The sequence below is a fragment of the Scatophagus argus genome, chromosome 1, assembly GCF_020382885.2.
Source record: "Scatophagus argus isolate fScaArg1 chromosome 1, fScaArg1.pri, whole genome shotgun sequence".
In the NCBI taxonomy this organism is placed as follows: Eukaryota; Metazoa; Chordata; class Actinopteri; family Scatophagidae; genus Scatophagus; species Scatophagus argus.
Window position 1 is genome coordinate 15,184,555 of NC_058493.1, and position 27,299 is coordinate 15,211,853.

Genomic DNA, 27,299 nt, shown 5'->3' on the forward strand with positions numbered 1-27,299 from the left:
TGAACAGGATTTATGTCGCACAACCTGTAGTAGGGGCGTCCTCTGAGGAAGCAAAGCATCCACCTCTTTTTATTTCCCCCTCTAAATCCGCTTAGGAGATTACATGCATCCACAACAATTCTGAGGAAGAGGAAGGCGCCAGGGTTTTTGTGACACCAAGGCACCTAGATTATAGACAAGATGTGGTTTGATCACTAAACTGTTGTGTTTTTTCACGATACAGTCCCTCCACATTCAGTCGGATAAATATTTCACGATAAATTAAAGGACTACATCTTAGCAGCAGCCTCGCATGGGAAGAGTCTAAAAAGTTCATTTACAGCATATGTTTTAGATGACTGTGATGCACAGTGACTGTCCACATTATTATGACGACAATGCAGAAATTCAGCGTTTACATGTTAGCACAACTGCAACATCTGTTGTGTGGCTCTTCTATGTAGAGTCAGAAAACATACAAACGGCTGTGGAAGTTGATTTATCACTGGCAGTTGACCACTGCAGCACAGGTGTCTGATTTAATGTCTGGGAGAAGCGAAATTTGTGGCACTGTTGGAGGCACGGCATCTGCTTTACAAGCACACGCAGAACTGAAGGAGAGAGGGATGTGCTACAGACCTATAAAATGACAATCTGCTATTCAGTCACAGAGGGGAAATCAGCAAGTTTAATGAAGGCAACTGATCAAAAAAATAAAGTTGACATTTGCCGTTTTATTATCAACATTTCCAGGTGAAAATCACCCCAGAGTAACTATTTCTTGTAAAACAGCAATATACTTCTCTGTTGAGCACCACCAAAACACAGCATTGCACTAACAGTATTACATTATTTTTTACTTGCATGCAGCTTGAATGTATTTTGTTTCCCTGGCACTCAGCAGTTCCCAGCAGATCCTCTCCAAATAATCACAATCACATACAAATCACAATCAACCGTTTAAATTATTTTTGAATTAAATCTGTTCACAGCAATAATCCCAGGGAGACACAAATGTGTATTTTCATCCAGTGTGTATAAAGTGTTTCAGAATCATCAAAAACATTCTGGGAGCCAGCCAAACCTTGAGCACTGCCATCCAATTTGGTGCTGAGTACACTTGATAGAGGACAGTGTTTCTAAATGATGAATAACTTTTCAATGAGCTACAGCAAAGCCTCAAACTCATGCCATACTCTGCTCGGCCATAACTAAATTTTGCAATCCGGTGCTAATTTGCATTAAATTTGGTTAAGTCTTTCAGAACAAAGAGTGCAGATATCACAGCGCCACACTTTATGTTGAGACCAAATCTGTCCGATACCTATTTGAAACAATATCTGCATCTTTATTTTTCTCTCCCCAAATGCTGACACATAGTTAGGTCCACAGACACAATTCAAATCAGTGAAGGGGTAATACTCACTCTGAAATCCATACACAAATCTGTCTATAAACAGAATAACACTAAACTCTGCTAAACTAAACTAAATAACGATGCAGTATAGCAGTCTTCCCTGGAAATGTGTCCTGTCTGAGCACACTACCATAATTCTGATGTAGTCACTGGCTGTAACCGACAGTGAGAAAGATCCTGAACACCTACCTGCTGACTTATTCCAAGTCACTCTGGATAAGTGAATCAGCTAAGCACCTAAAATGTAAATTGAATAACCTGCCTTGACTGCTGCTCCCAGATGCTCGAACCATCTGCTCTGAGGATCTCATAGCTGCGGTAAAAGAGAGAGAAACCTCAAACCCTGTGAGAGAAGTGACAGGGAGCGCATAATGAAGAGGAAATGTCAGGCTGTGTTTAGACTGTGACGCCAGGAAAAGGAGGAAGAAAATGGCTAAGGAGAAATATTGAGTCTTAACGGTGAAAAGGACATATGAGCTGACAAATTACTATTTCTCTTTTAAATGGTCTCTCTTGAGCTGAGTGCCTGCGTGTGTGCACACACGCACACGCGCACACACACACACACACGACAGAGCATTTCAACAGGAACCCAGAGCTGAACTGAAGATGAAATCGTAATGTGTCGCAGCAGCAAAGTACGACAGCTCAGCAGTACACAAACATCTCTTCAACCAACGTTCACTGCTCATCGTGCTGTTTAATCACAGGATGAGTTTGTATCAGTCTATATAACCGTGCATTTATTCATACATCTGTTCTGATATTTCTTGTATCAGCACGTTATCGCCTGTGATTTTATCTGTATTAATGATCTTTCTGATCACATCTGCTTTGCTGATCCCTGATTATTCCCCTCACATTTGATCTTTTTTAGCTTGTGTTATACAGTTAGTTACCTTTGTGTTTGATGTGCTGCTGCTGTCCTAGTCAGGACACTCCTGTAACTATGTTTTATTGTCTTGAACTCACACCAGACCGATTAAGACAGTTAGGATGTATCCAGAATTTTAATCTCAGGTAAGGTCCAAAAATTTGCTATAATGCAATAAAATTTGCCACAATAGAATCTTCCATTAGACCACTTCCTCCAGAGCCATATAGATGACTTTGTCAGTGCTTCTCAATTATTTTCTGTTACACCCCCCTCTAGCGAGAAGAAAACAATTCGCGCCCCCCACCCCACCACAACTATAAATAATAGCATTTGTCTATAAAATTGTTATAAGTACACCTCTGCATAACATTCTATCCTTGTTAACAATAAAGAAAACAAAAAGAAAAAAGAAAGAGATATAGTTCAACTTACAACAAGAATAACTTTATTAATATTGTTTTCTAGTCTAACAGAAAAGATTTTAAGTGCCTCAATTTGCCTGAAATTAAAAAAAAAAAAAAAAACTCCTTGCATAAACTGTAAACATTTTTGACCGACTTATTGCACCATTTGATGCTGAAAAATAAAATTAAATAAAATCAATAAATAATAACAAATTCAAATTCACTTCAGCAACATTAACTCAGGAGCACAATATATAAAACACTTTAACGCTGAAAAAACTTATCAGCATGATTGGGATGTAATGTCTTCAAGTGGCGCCTTAATTTATTTGGCTTCATGCTGTCCGCTGCCAGCATTTTTAGACAGTAAACACACCGGTCTTTCTTCGTCTCCCACTGTAGTCACAGTGAAGCCAAGCGCTACATATGCTTCGTCATATTTCCTCGTCTTAGCTTTCGGGTGAGTTACTTTTGTCTCATTATCTTCGTCTCTCTCCGCCTTTCTTTTCATCCCTGTTAAAAGTAGTTGGCAGTGGCAGAGCGCCACTGCCAACTACTGTGGTAGATGCGCAATTACACTTTATTCTAGTACGGTAAAAAAAGCATGTTCCCCAGGGTAACACGCACCCTCCCGGCATTGCACCACGCACCCCCAGGGGGGCGCGCCCTACTATTTTGAAAGGACTGCTTTATGTAGTGTGTAAAATGAGTGCAGTCTCCCTATAAATAAAGTTATAAATCCTATCTGTATGTTTGGGATATTTGGAAACCGAGGTGAATGTGTTAAATAGTCATCCTGTAATAATGTCCTTGAATTTATCAGGGCAACAGACTCCTGCACGGCGTTCCTAAAACACAGCATCCATCTGTTGGTCTATTAGCAAACTAGGCTATAAAGAAAACTAGCTCACCATGCATATAATCATGACATCATATGAGAAGTAAAGTGAGGAGATGGAAGAGACGGAAACATTGTCAGTAAAGGTAACGCCGCTTGCCACAATAACATCAGCTTGTGACTCAAGTGAAGCTGCGGAGGAATAACGGAACAACATTAATTCTACACTGCAGTTCAGGATTAGCCGACGTGGACTGCATTCATATCATTTAAATTCAGTCCGTGCAGTTCAAATGAACAAAGTACTTGTTAGCTCTAATTGGTTTGAACTGTTTTCTTTAAATAAAAGCTGTAATATATGTAGACACTTGTAATCAGGGTCTTCAGATCAGTTTAGTGAGCTGTGTGTGTGTGTGTGAGTAGGGTACTAACCTTGGCTCACAGACCATGGTGATCACACATTTCCGCTGCGGTCCCACACTGGTCCATGTGTTTGCCAGCTCTACAATTGCACTGGCATCAAGCAGACCATACCCATATGAATGGCTAACTGCAGGGACCAAGAGAGAGACGAACAGACACATGGATGTCAGCCTGATGAGGGCAGCATCCTCACTCTCCCACCTTTAAACACCAGTGTGTATCTCATTTAAAACTTTCAACTGCTCTCTTCAATTCCGAGGAAACTTTGTCTCTAATGACAATTTGTTTTAATAGATGCCTAATGCATAAATGAGCCTGTGCAGAGGAGAACTTGGAAGGAGCTTCTGTACCTTTGCGGCCAACCCCATTGGTTCTCCAGTCGTTGGTGAGCAGGTGGGCAGGGTGAGAAGTCCTTACAACCAGATGCTGCATGTCCCTCCAGGTCAGGTTTTTACTAGAGCAAGTGTATATCGCAAGCGCACACACACACACACACAGAACACACAGAGAGCCACATAAAAAGAGGACACACACATACACACAGCCACATAAAAAGAGAACACACAAACACGCACACACACAGGGTAAGTTGAGGCACTCAAACAGATCAAACAGACATGTCTGACAATATGTCCTACAGTCTTAACCTGCAGGTGGACAGCTGACTAAACACAGCACTAAACTGATACTGTCAAATCAAATATAATGACAGTATCTTGTAACTTCGCTCAGTCACTCTCTCATAAAATCCGTTCCTAATTGCAGTCTTTTTCCATCATCCAACTCTGTTTTGCCACAAGACTAATTACTCATTTACAGGACTGTTGTGGCAGTCGTGTTTGTCCCTTTATTAGCGTCTGTCTGACTGGATGAGAGAGATTAGTGCTTATTTCAAGTTGTGCCGTTTTTATAAACACACTGCTAAATTCTGCCAGGCAGAAGGGTTAAAAAGCAATTCATAAAATGGGATAATTGAGCAGAATTGATGCATAAACATGCAGCACACGTTGTTAAAACCCAATTTAGTACATGATTGTTAAATTTATAATCAGGGTTCTAAAATATCTAAAATATTTTACCTATTTGTACTAAATGACCAATTTGCTGTTAGGAAAGTTCCAACCACATGTTAGCACCTGATAACACTGGTGCATTAAATCAAACTACTTTGGCCTTTGGAATACTTTAGTGCACTTGCAGGTTCTGACAATTTCTTGAGAATAATTACTGCACAGTCCAATCATGAGGTGGTTCTCTACAAATTCTATTTAACAGTTTTCTACTCCATTGGTTTAAATGATCTTAATCAACAAAAGTCACTGAAATATGCAGATAAGAGAAGATTAGAAAGAGACGTACGGCTGAAGAGAATTGAGAGGCTCGGTGAGACACAAAAAAAATGGTGATAAGCACTTACTTGGCCTCAAGGGCGAGGGCGATGATCCCAGCAGCCAGTGGGGCGGAAGCAGAGGTGCCTGTGTGGGAGTCTGTGCATTTTGATTTGAGGTCTGTAGTCACCTAAAGAAGACAAACAAGATGGTGCTTAAATTGACTGAGTGGAAAATATTTTAGAAACATTTACCTAAAGTTATTCTTCCAAATCAGTTTCTTTAACTTTGGTCCTTCCTCACAAACCCTCACAGATCCTAAACTTTTACCAGACCCGAACTACTCTGAATACATTCCAAAGTATTTAAAGTCTTGTCACCTGTTAACTTGGAACTTGCATGCTTCTCCTCTTACTGTATTTGCTGGAGGCAGAAATCACTTCATGGTTAAAGAAGCGAGAACTTAAGAGCAAAAAAGTTCTCAGCGTGACTGTGTGGACCTGCTGCAGAATCAAAGCAAGGAACTGGTCTAACTTACGCTCACCTTCTCTCAGCAACTAGCAGTGAGGGGACTTTGAACAAGCTTCTTTTTAGTTCAAACCAGCGCAGTAGAGAGATCTCAGTGAGCCGCTGCAGAGGGCTGCGGTTGTATTGGGGATGTTTGCACTCAGCAAAACCCATCTCAGGAAAGACAAAGGTTACAAAACACAGCCACACGAAAAAGCCCCCAGTCACCCGAGGTATAATGCTAAAGAGGATGTATATGTATAACTGAATACGACTTTAAAAATCGAGAATCAAAAATCTCCTCTCTGTGTTGGCCAATGCAGAACCTCCAGAGACTGGCTAACAGGCTAATAAATGAATTGGGAGAAAAGACTGTAATAGTCCAATTATACATTCAGGAGGTTCCCATATCCCCTACTTTAAATTAAAAGTCAGGAATGACATAAGTGTATTAAAAAAAAAAACAGAGACTAAGATATTCACTCCTGCATAACCCTGGAGTTCCCCCTCGCTTCTACTCCATCTCTTCACTCTCAGACTCATGAGTGACAGCGCAATTAAATGAGGACAGCACTGAAGCAGGAAGGGACCGGCCACATGTCATAGAAATGTCATAAACTGTCTGCCCAGTTGGTCTGGCTGCTAGACGCTATGCTAGAGAAATTAAGACTGTGCGTGTGTGTGTAATTTTGAGTTTGAGAGAAGAATATTAAGCAGTAACAGACTGACAGATGGAGTTCTGACCATTTATTATTCGTAATAATTTTAATAGCCCAAGACAGCATGAATGGAGAAGAAGAAGTTTGGAGGAGGAAAAAAAACTCTTGGCTCCAGCGTCTCAAATGTGAGTATTTTCCAGCTTTTCTTTTCGTTTTGGAATGATGGTCAGACAAAACAAATCATTTCAGACTTCACCCATTTGGCTCTGGGAATTTACAATGTTGTTTTCTTCACCAGTATTTTTCCATTTATGGACAAAAAGAATCAGTTTGTTATAACAAGAACTGGTGGACTGATCAATAATAAAGACAATTCTTACTTGCAGTAACACGTATGTACAAGTGTAAATGTATCTAATACAATACAAACACTGCTAACTATGGCATACTGGGTAAATGCTGATCAAATATACTTATGGATATTTGATCAACTAATTTAAGTGTAATAACCAGCTACCACAAAAATCAAAACTGTCTCAGAATCATCCAATCTGACAGGCTGGAGCTAACAAAGGTTTTTTCTTTGATAAATAGCTTTAAAGACTAAATGCTGGAGTTTTTGACCTTCAGTAATCACAGAAAGGCAATAATGAGCCAGCAAAGGCAGGTACGGTGAAGACTGAAAACAAGCGTACATGGATGTAAACAGTGCAGGTCTGAAAATATTTTATGAGGAAGGAAATGAATTCAGCAGGTTTATTAGATCTCAAGGACACGTTCAATGTGTTTTGGTGATTTAACACTGAATGTTAACATTAGTCTGTTTACAAGAAAACTCCACAGCGCACTTTTAATCAATCAAAACAGTTGTTTCAGAATCAACGAATTGATTCAGCACTAATATAACTAATATAACTATCAGACTGTTCTTGATCGAATGTGCTGCTATAAGGAAGAAAAAAAAAGCAGAATGAAAGGAATGACACTGGAGAAAAAACACAACTCACTATCTGTTTCTCGTTGAGGTTCCCCGAGCTGTAGGTGGTGGCAAGGGTGGAGGAGCAAGCCTCGCTGTACCAGGGAACATTGCCATTCTGGGTGGAGCTGCTGATGGACAGGGTGTAGATGCTGTTGGTGTAGCCGTCACAGTTGCAACTGTCTTTCTCCCTCCCTCCATTCCCAGAAGCCCACACAAAGATGGAGCCCAAACCATTACGACCCTGGACAAGGTAGAGTGCATTCAGACAAACCGAGAAAGACAATCACAGACCATTCACACGCATTCATTCACTCACTCACTCACGCCACTGGTCATTGGATAAAAATCTCATTCACTCTTTAATAGGAATCCCAATTATAGGAGGCCAAATTAATTCCGGGTCTCATTTGGAAAAGGGCCCATTAAAACGCAGCATACATCACAGAGGCCAGTGTGATCACTCAGTAAATTAAAGAGCTAAATATCACATGACAGCGGTGCAATACAAAAAGGCACTATATGACAACAGCTCATTGTGATAAATCATCCAACCTCTCAGTCTTTGAAGTGCAATAATTTTCATCTAAGAGCCTCTTTATTGTATTGAGTGGAACTGTCTCTCTCAGCATTGATCAAACTCAGCTATGCACCACCCACACCACCATCTGACAGCGCTGTCACTGTGGCAATTATCTTAGTAGTCAGTGTCAGCGGTTCCAATCAGCTTTATGGCACATGCCTTGAATCCTACTGTTCTATAACATGAGTCAGTGTTAGCTGGATGGATGTGTTTATTCATGGAGTGCAGATGTGAGAGCCTGGGGTGTGATCGGTATGCTTATTAATCTGTTGACTTGTTCATTTTACATATCTGACACCTCCCCATGCATGAAAACAAGTGTTGGCCAGTTACACAGCAGTGTGGTCCCTTTTTTTGGTTAATATTCAGATTGTCATAGTGTTAGATGCTGACAGACTGGTTTTCAAAATTACCCCCTTAAAAAAATCTTTTAACTTGTATATGCATATAGTTAGAAATGCATCTGGGAGCCTTTGATTAGAAATGCCAGTCAAGTCATTTAAAGCTCCAGTAACGTATGATTGGGTTTCTAAAAACAACCTTGATTTAAAAAAACACTTTCCCATTTGAAGAGACCTCATGCAAACAGAATGAAAGAGCTTTGAGATAAAAGATGAGCTGGCAGTTTGAGAAGCGTCCCTTTCATTTTTCTATTCATTTTCCAAGATTTTCATCCCTGGTGGCTTTTTAGAGGACATTCCCTTCCGTTCCTAATTGTCAGGGTCAAAAACTGCTTTGTTCTTCCTGCTTGTGTCCTCTCATGCTTGAACAGTTCAATTACTGACTGCTGAAAGGAAGCCACACACAGGCAGCAAATAATTTCTCTCACACAAACACACACACACCTCAGTAACTCCACGCAGGAAGGCTTCTTTAGCGAGTTTGGCAGGCCCATCGACAGTTTTGCCGTCATCCTCTGGACCCCAGCTGGCGCTGTAGATATCGATGTGTTGGGGATTTAGACTGAGAGACTGGGCCTCCACCATGTCAGTCACCTCACCGTCCAGCATACGCACACCTGCACTCACATTCACCAACGGACACAAATATGTACACATACAGACACACACACACAATATTTTCTTAGTATGTAGATCAATTGATGTCATTTGCTGTGGAGTTAACCTGGAGTTACCTCTGTTGCTCCTGTTCCTCTACTTTGCAGCTAAGTGCTTTAATTCATTTAGCTATGTTTAACCGACTGTGTGGTCAGCAAGATTTAACACATGTTCCAGGAAGAAAACAATGCTGCTGTGGTGTTTAGTTGCATATGTACACATGCATATGTTGTTTGCAATGCTGTAACTCTGTAACTGGGTGTGTTTGCACAGCTCATGCAGCACATGGTGTTTGTTATTCGTAAATCCACTGCTATGTCCTCACGAAACGTACCAGGTTAAATCAACACTATCTTCATTGATTTCCTTGGACTTTTGAGGTGGTTTGAAAAAAAATAGAAATTGAATGGCATCAACAGCATTGTGGGTGAACTGCCTACTCCACTGTGAGCAGACATCTGAGACTGAAATTTCAGATGAAAAGATGAAAGAATGCATCAGTTATTTTCCTGTGTTTCTATGTGTCTGGATGAAAATGGTGCAACTGCCTGAGTGTAAATTTAATGAGAGATTTACTTATGGTTTAAGAGGTGAAAAACTCATGTTTAGTGGAAAGTATCAATTTAAGGCTTATTTATGCCACAGATAAAACATTTACAAAAACAAAACAAAGCATACAGAGAGTGTGGTGCTTGTCCGAACCAATTATTTCAGCTCCAGAAGAAGCAGCAACTTGTTCTGTCTAAGCAACGTTATTCCACAGAAAAGTGGTGAGAAGTCAAAGACATGTAAAAAAAAAAAAATATACAAAATAATTTCCCCCTTTGATGCATTGCAGGGCAGGTTGCTCCATGCTGCTCTATGTGGGTTAAAGCAACCAAGCACTGGCTCTTTGAAGTCCTCCAAAAGCATCAAACAGGCACTGAGCTGCTAGTGTTTCCATGGCAGCCGGCACTTCTGTGAAACGGCCATGAGATGCAAGGAGGAGACTCACGAATCTCCAGTCCCCACCCCAGGACTTATCCCAAAAACCAGAGGTTCATAATACACCAAGGACCAATCAGTTCTTTTAACTTGGTGCACAGTACAACATTGTAAAGCTTCCAATACTAGGAGTTATTAGTAGCTCATTAACTGTCAGAAATCGAAAAATAAAATTATTAAAAATAACAACAACAATAAATACAAAATAAGCAAGAAATCTGGACTAATTTTTAAAGGACTAGTTCATATTTTTTCAGAGACACACTTTATTGCTTTCTTGCAGAGCGTTGATGACAACATTAATACCACTGTCACATATGTATGGTAAATATGAAGTTACAGCTGGTTAGCTTAGCTTAGCATGACAACTGGAGACACAGAGCAACAGGTGGCCTGGCTCTGTACAAAGATATCAAAATCCATGTATAAACACCTCTAAAGTTCACTAATTTACATTCAAAATTATGTATTCAAAAAATAAGCTTGTAATACTTAAGATTTGAAGGTTTGATATGAAGCTGTAGACTAACATTTAACTGATACATATCAGAGTGGAACTGATCTTCTCATCTAACTCTTAGCAAGAAAGTCAATAAATATGTTTGAATTATTCCTTTAAATGTTATCAGCAAGTTGACAAATGAAATGAAAATTTCGGAGAAGATTCACATTCAGGGACAGCAGCTCTAAACCGACAATTGAGGTAATGTAGTAGATTAATCCATTGTACTATTATTGGAACTGATTTTCTTTTTTGCAGTTCATCTGAAGAACCAGTTTTACCTCAGACAAACTTGGGAACCTTGGCCGGTCTAAGCCAGCCAATATGTGTTTGAAACTAGAATGGAAATATTTCACAGGAGTCTCCTGGCTCAATGCTGAATGTTGGCAAAGGGGCAAATAGGCAAATGGGGAGCACAGAAGCTTATGCACTGCTCTTCTACATTCTGCCTTTCCAACTATATCCTCCCTGGCCTGACCACCACTTTGAATAAGCTGGACCTGCTGCTTTGGTTTTAACAAGTTGGGTTCTTGGCTTTTGCTTCTGATGTTATGAAGGGCATTTGTCTGTCAGGCTTCACATTGTTTAGAGCTATTGAAGGACTTGCATCTGGACCAGTGCACTTTCATGCTGTGTGTGCAGCAGTTTTGTATTCAGCGACTGTTTAGCACGTTTTTGGCAAAAATTCATCCCTTGAATCTCACACCTGGCAGTTATGAGTTTAGATTAGAATCACATGTTTAAATGGAAGTTTGAAAGTTGTGAACTGAGGTTTTAAAAATGAAAACATTTGATTCAGACATCTGAAAACAAGATCTGAATGTATGAAATGTTTTCAAAGATACAAATGTGCCTCTTATTTGAGTCTTAATGTTCTCATATGTAATGGTAATCTTATTGGTAATAAAATATGGGATTAAGACTGAAACATTTACCTTGACACATATTTTGCAGAGCTTGCAGTGCCAAGAGCGACTCACAAACTTCACAGTTCAAGGAAACAGAAATATGCTGGGGAATTTTTTTGGTTTGTTTGTTTATTTTGAGTGTTTGGACTCTTCTAGTTTCTTATTCTACACTTGTAGCACAGCTCACTTGTTAGGAAAGCTAAATGCCACGTGGTATAGTCCCACTTGCCATCTGGAATGTTCTTAAAGCACAGAGTAATATCACTTTATTGATGGGGTTTAAACTTTATGAGAGCAGGATGCAGGCTGGTTGCTACCGAGATAAGCAAAGAGGCAATAAGACAGTTAAAAGGACCGCACAACATTATATTACATCCTGGAATCAGCAGAGCACACGACAGACATTACAACACATCCTCCTCGGTGCAGGAACTACAAATAAGCAATCACAAATATAAACCACATGTGCTCAAGTAGCAGCACTGTGACCATGCCAACAACTACTTTTAATCCTGATAGCCAACATAATGTGGCCTCAATTTTAGACTCAAACTGGAAGAAAAAGCTTAAGTGAAATGAAATACATTTAATGCGTTTAGATAATAACAAAAAAGTTACAATAGAAAATAGTTATAAATTTTATTAAGTTAATTTTATTTTATTTTATTAAGTCACTGAAGCATCTTTTGAATGATGGGATCACTAACTAATATATTATACTAATATATTAATATTTCAATATATTTTGCCATGCTTATATATTTTATCTTCTTCTGCCACGTGTGTGCATGTGTAGCTGTCTCTGACTCAGACAAATAATCTAAACTAATGATAATCTTCCATCATTAAATCATGATGTTCTCCAATGACGGTGCCATCGACTGTAGTATTGAGACTTTTCATCTGAATATATAGAACTGCATGCTCACTGCATAGCCATGCAAATAAAATAAATAAATAAATAATCATGTTTTAGTCCAACTGTGAGCACTGTAACAACTGTTTTCATAATCAATTAATCTGCTATTACATATCTCTGTAAACAACAGCTATTCTTTTTGAAACTCTAGTCAAGAAAAGAGCAAAAAAAGAGCCTGTTTTTGTCCAAATCTCTGAAGTATTCAATTTATAATGATTAAAAAAAGGGAAAAGAACCATATACTCACAATCGATAAGCTGAAAAAGACGAGAGAGTAAACCAGAAACTGAAACCAACCCAACAGGTTATCTGAACTTTCTTAAAAATAAAGAAAGGTGACACTTGGCAGACACACACTTGGTGATGAAATGTCATTGGCCAGAGTGACACCAGTATCAGGCTTGCGTCGCTTGAGAACAGCAGGGGGCTGACATCACAGCGGGGTGTCAACGAGACCCTGCCAAATGTGTGTTCTGTCGATTTGACTTCGGTCCCTCTGTGACATGGCTTCAAAAAAAACCTTAAAGTGGGCGTTTTGCCTTCAACAAACTATAAAGACAGTGTTTTCAAGTTTGCAGTGCTACAGTCAAACTCCGAGGCCCCCCGCTATCTCTTTCTTCCACTTCTTTGGAGACGCCACCAGCACAACAAGATGTCTCAAAATACTCTGAGCCGCCACTTTATTGGGGACATCTGTACAGCCTAATGCAAGCCAGCACAGCAGCTACGAAATAAACCCCACCCTCGTGAAGTGCATAATGTTGTTGGCGGTGGGGTATTAATTCAGCTCTGGTATTTTCTGTGGCTGGGTGGTTTTGCACTTCACTGTGTACTGAAGGGTATCTATAATGTTTTGTCTGCAGCCATTTACAGCAGATACATAGGGGAGAGAGCATAAGAGGTGAGTTTTATCAGCCATTTTTGTTTAACTCATATACAATGTGAGAACTGTAAATTTGACATTAAGGGAACACAGACTTTCTCAAAGCTACGGCAGCGAACCATTTCAGAAACTGCATATCACTGCGCTTTTTGAATACTGTAACCAATACATTTAGTGCGCCAGGAATCCACATCAGAATCGTGGGGATGCTGAACAAGATTCGGTGTCATGCTGTTCCTGGGAATGCACTGAAAATAACACTGGCACTGCAGAAGAAGTATTTCAGCTATTCTGGCAGTAAAAAAAGAAAACAAGAGATGAAACTAAGTTTTACCCCTGTGAAAACAAGTCAGTCATATACTTGTTTTTATAGACCATACCTCCAATCTTGGCGTTGTATGCCACACCGACTCCACAGAAGCCATTGTTGGCTACCGCTGCCACCTCTCCTGCACATCGCGTTCCATGCCTGGAGAGAAGGAAAAATGAGAAAGTGAGACGTATGTTGTACATATCCTTGTAAGTGTCATTCAGCACTTTATTGTATACATATTCCCAGTTACTGTACATGTCTAACAACACTCAGTGGTGAAAGAATGTGTTCCTTACTGTGCCGTGGTTGAGCTATAGACTGAGACAAAACAAACTCATACAGACAGGTTCTTGGCTTTAATTTCTTTAAACAAATCTGAATTCCCATTTGTCCAAAAGAAAACATTCAACCGATGAGTGGAGACCACTGTACATTATCTATGGCCTTCTGGATTCAGTAACCTTGGAATGCCTATGGGGCTTGATTCTCGTCATGGGAAAAGGGGAAATAAGATGACATACAACCGTCACACAAGGGAGGAAATTGTGAATTAGATTTGCCATTTTGACAATGGGCCCTTCACTAAAGCTGAGCCTCTGCAGTAAGATGTAGCTCCAGGCACCACAGTATCAAGGTCCAAGAAGCTGCTACAGAGGGTATGATCATCACATTCCAGGCAGGTGCATTCTCATTGGTCTGCCGCATGGACATGAACTCTTTATGTCCTTCAAATCGTGGTGCAACCCTTCAATGCAACCCCCTCTGGAGCTAAGCCATTCTCAGACAGGAATGCTGGAGTCTGGGCAACACTGCCATGCCATGCTAGGAAACAACAAGAAAACTGGACATTCACTACTGAACAGGCTATCGAAGCCAGCAGTCTTCTGATAAGGCACAGCGGGTATCCAGCCAATCATCATTAGACATCCTCATTTGACTCAGTTTATCTGCCTTCAGGATATGGAAATCTAACATCATTCTCAGTCACAGCTGCTGATATCAGTTATTAATTATTATTAAAGAAATCAATAATCATCTGGACTAAATTTCCTTAAGTGGAATTTAAACTGTAAACACAAGGGAGAGATGAAGAGATCTCCTAACAACCCTAACCCTCCAACGCCCCTTCACTCTTTCATATTCTCCTGCTTTTCACTCTTCTACTTAAGCATTTTTAATTATGTTTTAGCTCTTAATGCTTTGGACTAATTCTACTGTACTGACCCGTGTTATTCTGTAAGTCACTTTGGATAAAAGCATCTTCTAAATGAAGTGTAATGTAATGTAATGTAAAGATCAGATCAACAGAGGCAATAACGCATTTATCTTAACCAATTGAGAGAATCCTGAAGACCTCTGCTTTCATTAAAGACACAGATATAATGACAGAAGGTCAGAGTGTTGTAAATCACCTTCTGGTCTGTAGAATATTCTTAAGACACAGTAAATAGCAGAGAGGGCAAAAGTTAATGTCAATACCACAGTGGACAAATATACTGCATCTCCAATGTGTCACAACATTGTCAGCTGGATGGAGGCACAGGCCACGCAGACTGCTGAATACACACACACACACACACACACGTCATCTGGACAATCTTCCATAGAACTTTATCTTGACATTCCTGGAAGAGACTTGACTGTTGACTTTGGACTCATATGTCCTACACCACCGTGTTTGTGATGATTTGTCTGCGATGGGATGCCGGGCATGCACGGGCCTATTCCTCTGCATCTCAGCTGAGTCTTTTTCAGAACTTTCTTTTGGCATATTAATTACAGTCACTTATACAGTAGACCGAGTCGTAGCATACAAAGAGGTAAAGCTCTGGGTTTCAGAATCTGAACATGCAAGAACCACTTGCATAATCAGGTTAGGTTTTTGGGAGTGATAAAATGGATACAAGAAGACAGCCTTTTACTGCTCCCACTCATGATTCGGGTCTATAAAAAATGAAAAGAAGAGTACATCGGTGGGTCAAACACTTGTGTGAAATGCCGCTGTGAAAGCAGCCTGCTCTCAGCTATTAATCAAACATGACTTACATTAGTCTCTGACATAGACATGTTAATTCAACTATTGATTTGTACATACTGAGTAGAACTGCACAATGTGTATCCAATCAACAATTTTTAGTAAAGCAAATGGCATTCAAGGTCAACTGTTATTTTGTTGTGACAAAAAAGCTCAAACAACATACCCAGTGATTCATCTGAATTAAAGTGAGTGCAGACCACCAAGCGAAAGCAGATGCACATTAACTTTTTCTTAGAACGACTTACTTTTACATTTACTACGATAAAGTGAGAACCGTGTTTCACAAGAAGTGTCATCACCCCTTTAAGAAATAGGATGGTGTGTGTGTGTAGGTTGTGTGTGGTTGAGCAAGTGAGTGCGAGTGAGCAGAAGCAGTAGAGTGACAGTCAGCAATAAGCCACAGGTTGTCAGTTTAGCAGTACAGGAAAGGCAAAGAGTTTAGCCCTAAAGATCAGAGTTTGACCCAGGAGCAAAAAAACATCTTCTTTGCTCCCAGACTACAGAGAGCAAAAATACAAAGTATTTTGGCATTTTTACTTAAAAACTGATTTGAATGATTATCAAAAGAGTTGCATGTTATGTTCTTGACTAATGATGATGTGACTGATTAATCAACTATCTAGTTTTATTCTACCAAAGCAAAATAGCCAATCAAATTGATTGGTGTTGAGTTTTCAAGAACAAAAGGTGCAAAATACTGGAATAACTTAAAACTAAAATGGGATCTGAAACCAAATCAATTCATTCAGGCATCAGCACAAAATAAATGGCTATGCAGGGCAATTAATTTGGTGCTCTTTATAAACTAAAACTCTTGAACCTACTCTGATGTTTAATTAGATGTTATTGATCACAGTAACACTACATGCAACAGTACACACACAAGCCTAAGACATTAAAAGACTTCATTGAAATTGCTACAGTATAAAAAAAAAAAAAAATAGCATAAGGCCCAGATCCCCAAATGCAGAATTATACCACAGCTAATTAGAAACTCTGAGTTCATCTGTCAACAGAATGATCAGTCACAATGAAAGGCCTGAGGGAGGTACCATTCTTCTGAGAATGAGAGCAAAGCATAACTAAATGTCTTCAATTTGTCTCTATGCACACATTTCTACTGATCAGACGCCCTGATGAGACTGACATTACATGAAACCAAACCTGGATCCATCCTCCAGGGCCAGGGTTTAGAGAGGAGACTAAAGAAGTGGCAGCACATTGCATGAGACCATCACATGAAGTGAAACCGCATCCAGACATTGTCTGCAGGAACAAAGAGCTATCTGTCGCTACAAGCACGCACTGTTCAGTCGGTTGTTAACAAGTCACACTGAGTAATTATCAGTGCTGAAATATCTGCCTGACACAAGGGCTCAGACTCTCAGAAGTCTTAACTCTCAACTGCTTCCTCTTCTTAAAACAAACAACTATTATCCTTTGATGCTCTAAACCTAAACATTTTCAGTAACTATTCAACAACTACCTACACCAACTGAAGTATGAGGTTATGAATAAGTCAAGAACTCTCATATCATGGAAGGTTAAGCACATATTTTTTCATTGCACAAGTCCAGGGTTTTGAAAAGACCGTTTTCAACTTAACATATGGAGGATGTTAGTTTAAAAACTCACATTTATGCTGCATGGAGCATATCAGGAGAGAAAACAGTTCTCCATGCACCAAGAGCCATGAGGGAGACGCACTGTTGAAGCCTCCAGATCACAACCGCTCTGACAAAATACTCAATACAGACATAAGCAGATAGAAACAGATAAAAGTGCAGCTTGGGTTAACATCATATTAACATAAATAAAATGTGCAGGTTGTTCTTTTAATGATGTCTCATGTCTCGACACACTACAGTAATACTGTGAACACGCCATCAAGTTAGACAAGCTTCTAGCAAACCAAACCAAAGCTGCCTGCCGCATTACCAACATGATGCAAACTGTCCTTTTAAAGACACAAGAGGTACATACCAGTTAGTTTTCCTCTCAAAACACTTACGTCAGCAGTCTGTATAACATCTGTTTTTTATTCAAAACACTTTCAAGACTTCGCTAATTCATCTTCCAAAAAGCTTGACTGAAAAAATTTTGTGAAAAAAGGAACAACAGAATCTCAACAGACACTTCAAAACACTGTTTGTATCCGATACACTGTACAATAACTCTAGATTCTCGTGTCATACGTAACAGTGATAGTAAGAGGCTTTGGTGAACAAAGAGCAACTTGAATAAAGTGTTGTTCCAATGAAAGCCAGAACAAACCCCATGGCAGATTCTACACTTAGAGACTAACTCAAGTTACAGAAAAGTACAGTTGGCTGCAAGCCTGAGGCAAAAAACATGATCAGCATTCATACTGGCAGATGGCAGAACCATTATCACTGTGCAAAGCCTAAACTGACCCTCTCTGGAGACTTCCTAAAGAGACACGCTATTGTCATACATATACATCCAAACTGTGTCTGTGGATCTGGATAAAGTCTGCAACCAAACTTAAAAAAAAGAAAAAAGAAAATGGCACAAAAGCAGCTTTTTGGCTTAAAGATGTGACGCAGATGTGGCAGATTTTCTTGTGCCGCAAAACATGCAGCAGTTGTCTAAAGATGCCACAGAGTCAGCTTATTTGGCGCTGCAGTAAAATACAAAAAAAAGAAAAACAAAAAAAAAAACACAATTTGGGTACAAGAGCTCAAATAACTCAAAGAAATCACACAGACACTGAATAAGATATGTGATGGGCAATACTTGACAAGTTCTACATTTGGCTCCTGAAATTTCCCATGCATATAAATTCATGATTTTACAGCAAGACATCTTAAAAAAAAATGAAACAATCTTGTCCATATTTGGAGTCTGGAACACAATATCTTTCAGTCACTTGTTTTTTTCCTCTCTTGCATCATCTTAATTATTAAAATGAAAGATGACTGAGCCTCTTGAGGCCATGGATGGCGCCATTTGCTGGTCATTAGTCTCTGGGCTGCACTGAACCTCAAAGGTAAATCTGTGCAACTGATGTGCTCTTCAGGCTGTTAATAGTTCTGCCAATTTACTAATGAGCTGGCCTTCAGGACAAAAGGTCTGGTGATGTTTATAGAACATGGTAAAAGGAGGAATATGAATAAAATGTCAAGAGAAAGAGATTAATGAGTCTGGTGAAAATTAATCACTCTGCTGTTTGCAGTACTGTTGAGTATGTCCCTACATCCATCGCTGTGTATAAACATTTCTGAATTCACATGTGGGGTCAGTCTGCACTGCACCCCTTGCTTTATAAACTAAGTTTGCTGCTTTCTTTTTTTTTAAAACTGTGAAACATTGTCATTAAAGTTTATCGCACATGTTGAATAGTGTGACTTAGATACATCTTAAGTTATATTGAAAGCTAGATGTGCTCTAATTCAGGAGGCTATAAGTAGAGTATTTCTTTTGCCAGTTTATCTAGGTAAAATCCAGAAAAGTGGAAAGAATCTTGGAAATCACCCTGATAGTAGTCAGAGGAAACCCGGGAGAGGGAAACTCTAGATCACATGCCGTCTTAGATAAACATGAGGGTGAATGGTCACATTGCTACTGAGCCATCCTTGTTGCTTCCCGTATGCTGGGAAAGAAAGACAGCTTTATAGAGGTGAACAGAGTTAGGCTTTCTGCAGGGAACAGACGCTTACAGTCTTACACAACCTTACGCATTTTCATGGCCGCCCACAGGTTGTTTACACATGCATCTGCAGCAACCCACTGTAAAAATAAGAGAAACACACACACACGAATATACGCCTTCTCAAATGTTCCTGCCACAAGGAAGACACAGAGGGCTGGGTGGCAAGAGATAAGGGCTGAGGTGAGCGGGAGTTGGAAAGAGGTACAGCTAAAATGAAGGAAACATCAATAGTAAGTGTCTTGGCTGGGCTCTGGGCCACTATGAGCCACCAGAAGAGCTTAAGCGTGCCTTGGCATAGATTGTGAATCTGTGGAGCTGCACTGGAGGTTGTTCTTCCACATTCCTCCACAAGAAATTTCACCATTTAGGGAAAACAGTTTCAGGCACTGGCACAAAACACTCAATTGGGCTGAATGAGAAAGCGCAGCATATTGTCTGTACTGTTTGCATGTTATTCAAAACTTTTACTGATAACTGTGTGAGTGGGTCTGCCCCAAAGTAGCATACTTTATTCTCAGTTTGAAAACAATTATGCACTTTGCACAATAAGCCTCCACCTCTTGTATGTTCCACAAAACCTCTAAGGAGCTGACACAACATTAGTTTTGTTATGTTAATTCTGTAGCTCTGACTGCATCCCTCTGGCTTTCATGGTGCCCGGTCCAGGTCCCCTGTTTATGTTGTTGACATTTGATTTCCATCCATGCAGCTATAATCTTCTCTGCCTATCACCCATAATCGTAGTGAGCCTTGAGATAAAAAGAAAGCCTCTCAGGCCAGTGGCCAACAAAAAGCAGATTACAGCAAATCAGAAATTAAAGTCAGAAGGGAGGCAGGCGAACGAAGGAAGACAAGCAAGGGCCCTCCAGAGCCAAGACATTTGCTCTGTTTCATTAATGCTGACAAACTTAACTCAATCAATTCTCTGCAAGACATCACTGTGGTGGTAAACAAGTCCTAATGTCATCTGCAGAGGCCACAGCAATAAAGCTGTTTTCTTCGCACACTACCTTAATCCTGGTGTAGATTTACTCTACTTACCCAGGCTATAGAAATGCCCTGGTGGCGCCTGTGTGATTTAAGAGACAAAAAAACAAAACCATCAATTCTGAGATGTGGGCAGGATTCATATGAGGAAGCAACTGCCCGATTGTGGGGAGTACAAAGCATTAAATGACAGAAAATTAAAGTGTCTTGGACAAATAAAAACAAAACCCATAGGCTTCCGCATTCAATTAGTTTGGTTCCCATAAATGGCGTCCTTCGACTCAACAGCGAATGAGAAACAGCCTTGGACCTACTTACATGTAAACTGTCGGCTATCAGGTAGTGAGAAGACAAATTCCTGAACAAGTGCAATATAAACCTGACAGCCGGCATTTAGAAAGCACGAGTGGTTCCAGGGCAGACTGAAAGACAAAAAAGGTAAGTGGAAAACAAATTGTTTTCTGTGTGGACCTCTACCTGTTGTCATTAAGCTGCGTGTATCTAGGCTGAGGATCTGGGTCGCCATCATTCACATCGTAGCTCGCATCCGGGTCCTTAGAAAACACAGATAAGCTGTTAGAAGCAGAAACAGCTTTTTATGAGTCTGGTTCATTGAAATATCAAACAAACTGTGACATCAAAATCTGTTTGCACAGATTCTTAAAGTCCATCAGCCACTCAGTTTTAGCATGAGGAAGATACCATCTTTAATTCAAAATCTGCTTTATTCATTCTGTTCTTATGTACACCATGTTTGCTGCTGCACAAACACAGCTTCTGTGTGGAAAAGGTGACATTCTGGCTCATTTTGGAGTTGTACTCACATAGTTCTGCATCAGGTCAGGATGGTTCTTCTCTATTCCATCATCCAGGATGGACACCACCACCCCTTTACCTGTGTAGCCCAACTGCCACGCAGCTTTGGCATTCAAGTCACGGTGGTTGCCGTTGTACTGAGGATGGAGAGAGCAAATAACTTAGTGGGAATCTAATTATCTGAGAGACACCTGAGTGCTGACATGAATGTGCTTTTAACTAAATCTAGGAGGGCTTAAAAAAAGGCATTCATTTAAGACATTTAGATGAGCACTGAGCTTTTGGCTGAAGCATCAGGGAAAAATAAGATTCTGCATATTGAATTTCAGTTATTCTTCCTTCATGAATAGTTCAAGTTTCTCACCAAAGGGAAGGAGGTATTGCAATGCTACAAAGAGTATCTCTATTCTTAGAGAATCTGTGCCCATGCTTGCATTTATTGGATTTATTATTAATGCCGACCAAAGCATCAGTGAACTGAATGATGGCTCACGGTAATCATTCTGTATGCTTTCTGATATCCTTCTGACATTCAGCTTGACCTTTGGTCCAAAGCCATGTCTAGCTTTCATCTAGTTCAAAGCTCTCAAAGTTCTTCTCTTTAAAGCATGCCGTCATATGTCAGATATACCGTTCGCCATATTCTCCTCTTAGATTTCACAGATTTTTTGTTCTTTAACCTTCTAACGCCATCAACATTGATACCATTGAGAAGAAAATCAATTAAAGATAAAAGGTGTAACTGCAACGCTGACTCAGACAGAAACATACATAACATTCTCAATGTATAACAAATCTGAGGCACGTGGATGGATTCCTTTTGAATGCTGCTCATCCACTAAGTCCTTGTCTTTCTACCTTAATGTCAGCAATTCTTCTGCACACCTGAGATCTTTGCTTTGAGGACTGCCCGTTGATTCACCAGTGGGAGGAATAAAAATGTGGATCATCGTTTAGATTAATTATAGAAAATATTAATTATTAATTGTTATGGCAGATGTTGACCATTAGCATCTGTTCACCAAGGACAACCAGCCAACAGACCCACCCACACTTCTTCTCTGGATAGTCAGGCGCAGTTTTAATGAGGCACAGACTGATTTACTGTCTGGAGACAGAGAGATAACACATACATCTACAACCTGACAAACTTTGCTACATCTTTGCACTTTTGAAAATATATTACCACAATTACTTACAATTGTTTAAAATACATCCAGTGTATTTCCACAATCAGTGAAAAAGATGGGTTTTTTGCAACTCAACAAAGTGTAGATATTTGGACAGTATATCGTAATCAATAGCACCAACCTGAAACTTAATCACAATCGCAGAGACAAACTAGTATAATCATAAAATCAGTGTGAAGTGATTGGAACTATGAAAGCAGCACCATCTAAAGTCCTAATCCAGAGTTTAGGCTTTTTTAGTCATGTTAACAGCATGGCATGAGGGATGGCAGTAAGACGAGTGAAATATCGGACGACATATTGGCTGTACTGCCGCTAAATTTGGTCCAGTCATTCCTACCCAAGCTACTGCTACCCAAAGGATAAATCCTGATCATTTTCTTACTTCTCTTATGTCCAACACTTTAGTTTGTATAATAATACCTGTAAAACAAATGACATTATTCCCATCGGCTTCAAGATGATGCTAACCAAACTAAAAACTGCTTAATGGTGGTTGTTTGGATTGGTTCCAGGTGTTCCTTTTTGCCAGTGTTTACATGGTAACATTTATATTCTGCTCAAAGCTCTGCTGAGAAGTGGAAAAGACTGGAGAGCTTTAAAAGCTTACTTTTCTTTTTATTATTTTCTGACATTTCAGAGACTGAAAGATTAATCAAGAAAATAACTGTCAGATTAATCTAGAGAATCTATTCCACGTAGTCGCATTTATACAACCAGGCAGCAGGCTTTTATCTGCCTCATTTGCCTTTCAAGCTGCTACTAACTACACTCCAATTCCACCACCACAGAGGGGAAAGTCAGTGTGCCTCTGCTAAAGAACAGACATTTTGAACAACTGGTGATGCAAGTCTGTTTTGCATCACCATGAATCTTCTCCTGCCTGAAGGATCGTCTCAGTAATTGAAGGCAAAGCGGAGCCGAACAGACAGTCTCAGGGGTTGTTACTGCTGCTTTTAACAGGCCGATGGATCAGTGGCATTCTTCAAGTCAAACGTGAAAATCAATCAACTGAAAACAAGAAAGCTTCAAGGTGAAAATCACCTCTGTCTCTTTCCTTTTGTTGCTGTGCTTCATGAGCTTAAGTAAAATATCAATTCATCAAAAAAAAAAAAAAAAGAGTGCAGTTCAGAGTTCAATAGTTGCTCTGTGTATGCATGTATGATATATTGTTCAAGCTGAATCCTTTCAGGTGAAATCGCTCAGACTTGTGCTTCCTCTGCAAACAAGACACACAACAGCATTCCACACAAAGACAGTATATTGGATTCATACAGACTTGTCTTTTGAGTCAGGGGAAACATCACAGCACCAAATTTAATTACCTGTATTGACTTGAGGTAGATAAAAGGCTCAACCAGTGTGCAGTGCTGAATTAGGTCCCACAGACGCACACAAAAACACACAAGCAGCATTTTGACGAATGAAGTTTCTGTTCAGCTGTGCTCATACTCACCAGGTACCACTGGTCTCTGAACTTGGGATCTGAAGGTTCTGTGTAGACATCCCTCTTTTTCCTCCGTTTTGACACCTGTTGCTCTGCCCAAGTCACCTGAACAAAAACAACACAAATACAGAAATACGCATGCAGAAATCAGAAAAACAAAGAAAAGCTTGGATGATGCAAAGTACAGAGAAATGCTCCATCCGGACACTGCTTCTGTCATTAAAAACAGGAGAAATAATTGGGTGCTGAACCCGGGGGTCATCACGTTAAATGAATAAATAGAAATCCAAATTTTCAGCGAGATGAGAGAGTGAGACAAGAGGCACAGGGGCATCGTGGACTCACTATAATGAGATTCACTAATTAACTCCAGTCTGGGACTAATTCAAATTTCTGGATTGGTGTGAAACATGATGCAGGATCTTATAATACTTAAGGGTACACCTGAAGATGTATGTACACTAACAATACACACACAGAGATACAAATTCTCTACAAGTCTAACAACACACCGGTAACCCAGTCTGCAGCAGGCTTTCGCTGTGCGTCAGCTCCCACAGAAATCATTGTCAGAAGCAAAATGCATACAGTGGAAATAAGCCTGCATCTTACTCCCTCTGCAGAACTGTGCTCGTCACACAGCAAAACGACCGGGCAGACAAGAACAGAAAAAAGCACCAGAGAAGTAAGACAGAGAACTGCCTGCTGCAAGGACGGAGCACCTGATGTGAAGGGCAACCAAAGGGAGAGCATTCCTCTCTCTCTCTCTCGCCGTCTCTGCAGATCACAGGAGACACACGAGTAAGAGAGGAAAGAAGTAATGAAGGTCACATTAGCTGCTACACCGAAGCAATGCCAGTTCAACACTGCCATAATATGATGTCATAATGGAATAATCTCACGTCTTGTTTGTCTCACTCTCTTGATTGGCAAGATGCTCAATCAGTCTAAGTGGGGTAAACCGTTTACAAACCAAAACTGGATTTTTACACTGAGCATGTGCAGTTAGGGATAATGGGCCTTCCTGGACAGATAAAGAACTACCGCTGACAAAGACTGATGTGTCGGCAAACATATCAGACTTCGTTCTGTATTCAGCTTGCCACCCATATGCATGTGCACTCTGTGCTCAGGTAAAAGGGAATAACCAGTAGACTGTTTGCACTTGAAAGACGATCAAAACGATAAAGGAAGGTAGCCAACAATTTTCATGCCATTAGGAATCTGACAGTCACCGTATATGCGCAGAATATAAATTGAGAATATGTCAGAGTAAAAGTTAAAAACTAGTAACGCAAACTTTTTCCTTGTGCTGGAGTTGTCAGCCTGTGGACTTTTCGAGGAAGGAATAAAATCTTAGCATCCACATTCAAAAAATAAATACCCGTGCCTCGCTGCCTCTGCATTTTAGTCTGGTACATTCTCTTGCAGACAACAATGAGATGATAAATCAAGGTGGTACATGATGTTACAGAAAAATGTGAAACTAAACAGAAACCATTAAGAGACTTTTGTGCCTGCACTGTAGATATTTACCAGTATAATGCCATGATTCACTATGTAAGTAACATAATCAAATTATATCAAATGTCACATCAGCTGCTCAGACTCATCGTTACTGAAGAAATAATGAACCTTATCTGTATGTCGCATCCTATGGAACATTATATTGTCATCTAATTACTGTGAGGTTTAGAGACAGAGAGGCGGTTGTTGATGTGTTTCTCTCAGTCAGGCTTCAACACTGGCTTTAAAGAAGAAGCATCACTGACTGAAAAGCATCTCTACAGTCTGAGTGACAAAGGCTCAGTTGTATGCATGGGGCAAATTCAACTTCTCATCACAGAAACAAGCTACTTTCTCTTACGTCAACAGGCAGAGAATGTGATTTCCCATCTACTATTTCCTCCTTTTCAATCACACACAAAATCCTGTGTGAAACTCATTCTGTTTTCACACATACGCAGGTCTGGCCTTGGTAGCGGTTACTTTTCTCGCTGATTCAGTTCAAGTATAACAGACTTTTAGGTAAAATGACGCAATGATTGCGAAACATTTGTTCTAGGAAAGTTAACACACAAGGAAACATACAAATCTCCGGTGGCTACAGTTTCTGCTCCTTCTAACTGCAGACGCTTCAGCTATACAACGTCCATTCATGTGAGTGGTAGCTTTAATGTCACATACAGTTCTTGGAAATGTCCCTCAAAACACAGAGATGTAATTTCCCTTTAGTCCCACTCATGAGGAAATGATGGCACAGATTAGTGGCCTGGGTGTGTTCACAAACCATCAAGACAACAAGGATTCTCAGCCAGTCTACACTGGGAAAAGTAACTTGCTGAGAGCTCTCTGCAAATACAGCAATTATCTTAATTTTAGCGCTTTGACTATTACTCTTGGGAAGAAAAACATAATTTCAGTGCACATCATCAATCAGGACCACTAATCTGTTTTTTTAATCAGAGTTATAGGAATATATGTCCTCAAAAGAACCTTTAGTTTAACTTAACAGACATTATTAATACAGTATATCAGTGACAATGTTGACCTGAATATTAAACTGAACTTGAGCTCAAACTTCCTCACTTCCAACAAGATGTTATCTTCCCTCTCAATAGTAAAGTAAAAAGGAACAAGAAACAAGTCATAGTGCCAAACTCATAATTCACATTTCCTGCTTTTGGCACGATAGAGACAAACATTTCCATTTTCTGTTTTGCAATTTTTATGTGAAAATTCTTTAATAGTGTGTGACAGAACACAGATCCCTGAAGTTGACAAATGGCATTTTCATTATTAAATGAGCTTTAAAAATGGAAAACGATGTATATCTCTTTTATCCAGAGCAATCCAATGCAGAATTACTGCTTTAAAGTAGGCTGCACGGCTCAGCTCTGTTTAGGTGCAGAGTCCTATGAGTCCAAGAAATAGCTTCAGATCAGCAGCTATGCCATTTATATTTATGCTAAAGTTTTAATGTGTTACAGCTGCTTCTATAGTAATGAAACTGGCAATAAAACCCTTGACCACAGTCAAACCAACTTAAATTCAATGCTTCTGAGCCACTGGATCCTTTGCTGTGTTTCAAATAACCAAACAAAAGCACTTACACAAAGCAAAGTACCAACAATTACAACAAAATAAAGACAGAATAAAACAGAAGACAGGAGAAGGTGTGGAGGTAGCAGATAGACCCAAAGCTTTAAATCTTCAATAGACCCTATTAACAGGGCTCTGTTAGCCAGTCTATGAGATCTGGCAGAGGTCCAGGTGATTTGTCATTAATTAGACACTCTTCAAAGAGAGTTTACTGAGCCTTTTGTTCTGGCTTCATCTCGACCAGCTGCAGGAACAGTCAAAATTCCTCCTATTAGAAATACTTTGGAGTGTTTTCCCCTTTCATAAACACTGTGCAGCTGATGTAAAATGTAAAATCAAATTTAGAATGACCTGCCACTTTACAGAAGCTTTAATCAGAGTATTAACTGCAACACAATTACAGATTTCTGTGGATGTTTAGAGGCAAGGGTCTATGCATAAAAACTGTGTGGTAAAAACTGTTAACTGCTACAGCATTTGCAAAGCTT

At 39.8% G+C, this 27,299-nt stretch overlaps 1 protein-coding gene across 8 annotated transcripts in view; it reads right to left on the bottom strand.

The window, feature by feature from the left end:
• furina (furin (paired basic amino acid cleaving enzyme) a) overlaps positions 1-27,299 on the bottom strand; it is a 71,603-nt gene that overhangs the window by 4,710 nt on the left and 39,594 nt on the right. For all 8 annotated transcript variants that reach the window (XM_046385708.1, XM_046385656.1, XM_046385684.1 and 5 more), the window contains 9 exons: positions 23,719-23,814; positions 21,081-21,209; positions 20,734-20,810; positions 13,626-13,714; positions 8,837-9,009; positions 7,440-7,652; positions 5,356-5,456; positions 4,289-4,392; positions 3,948-4,065 (listed from right to left, as the gene is read on the bottom strand). In XM_046385708.1, coding sequence (XP_046241664.1) covers positions 3,948-4,065; positions 4,289-4,392; positions 5,356-5,456; positions 7,440-7,652; positions 8,837-9,009; positions 13,626-13,714; positions 20,734-20,810; positions 21,081-21,209; positions 23,719-23,814 — 1,100 coding nt within the window. The remainder of the gene's footprint in view (positions 1-3,947; positions 4,066-4,288; positions 4,393-5,355; positions 5,457-7,439; positions 7,653-8,836; positions 9,010-13,625; positions 13,715-20,733; positions 20,811-21,080; positions 21,210-23,718; positions 23,815-27,299) is intronic.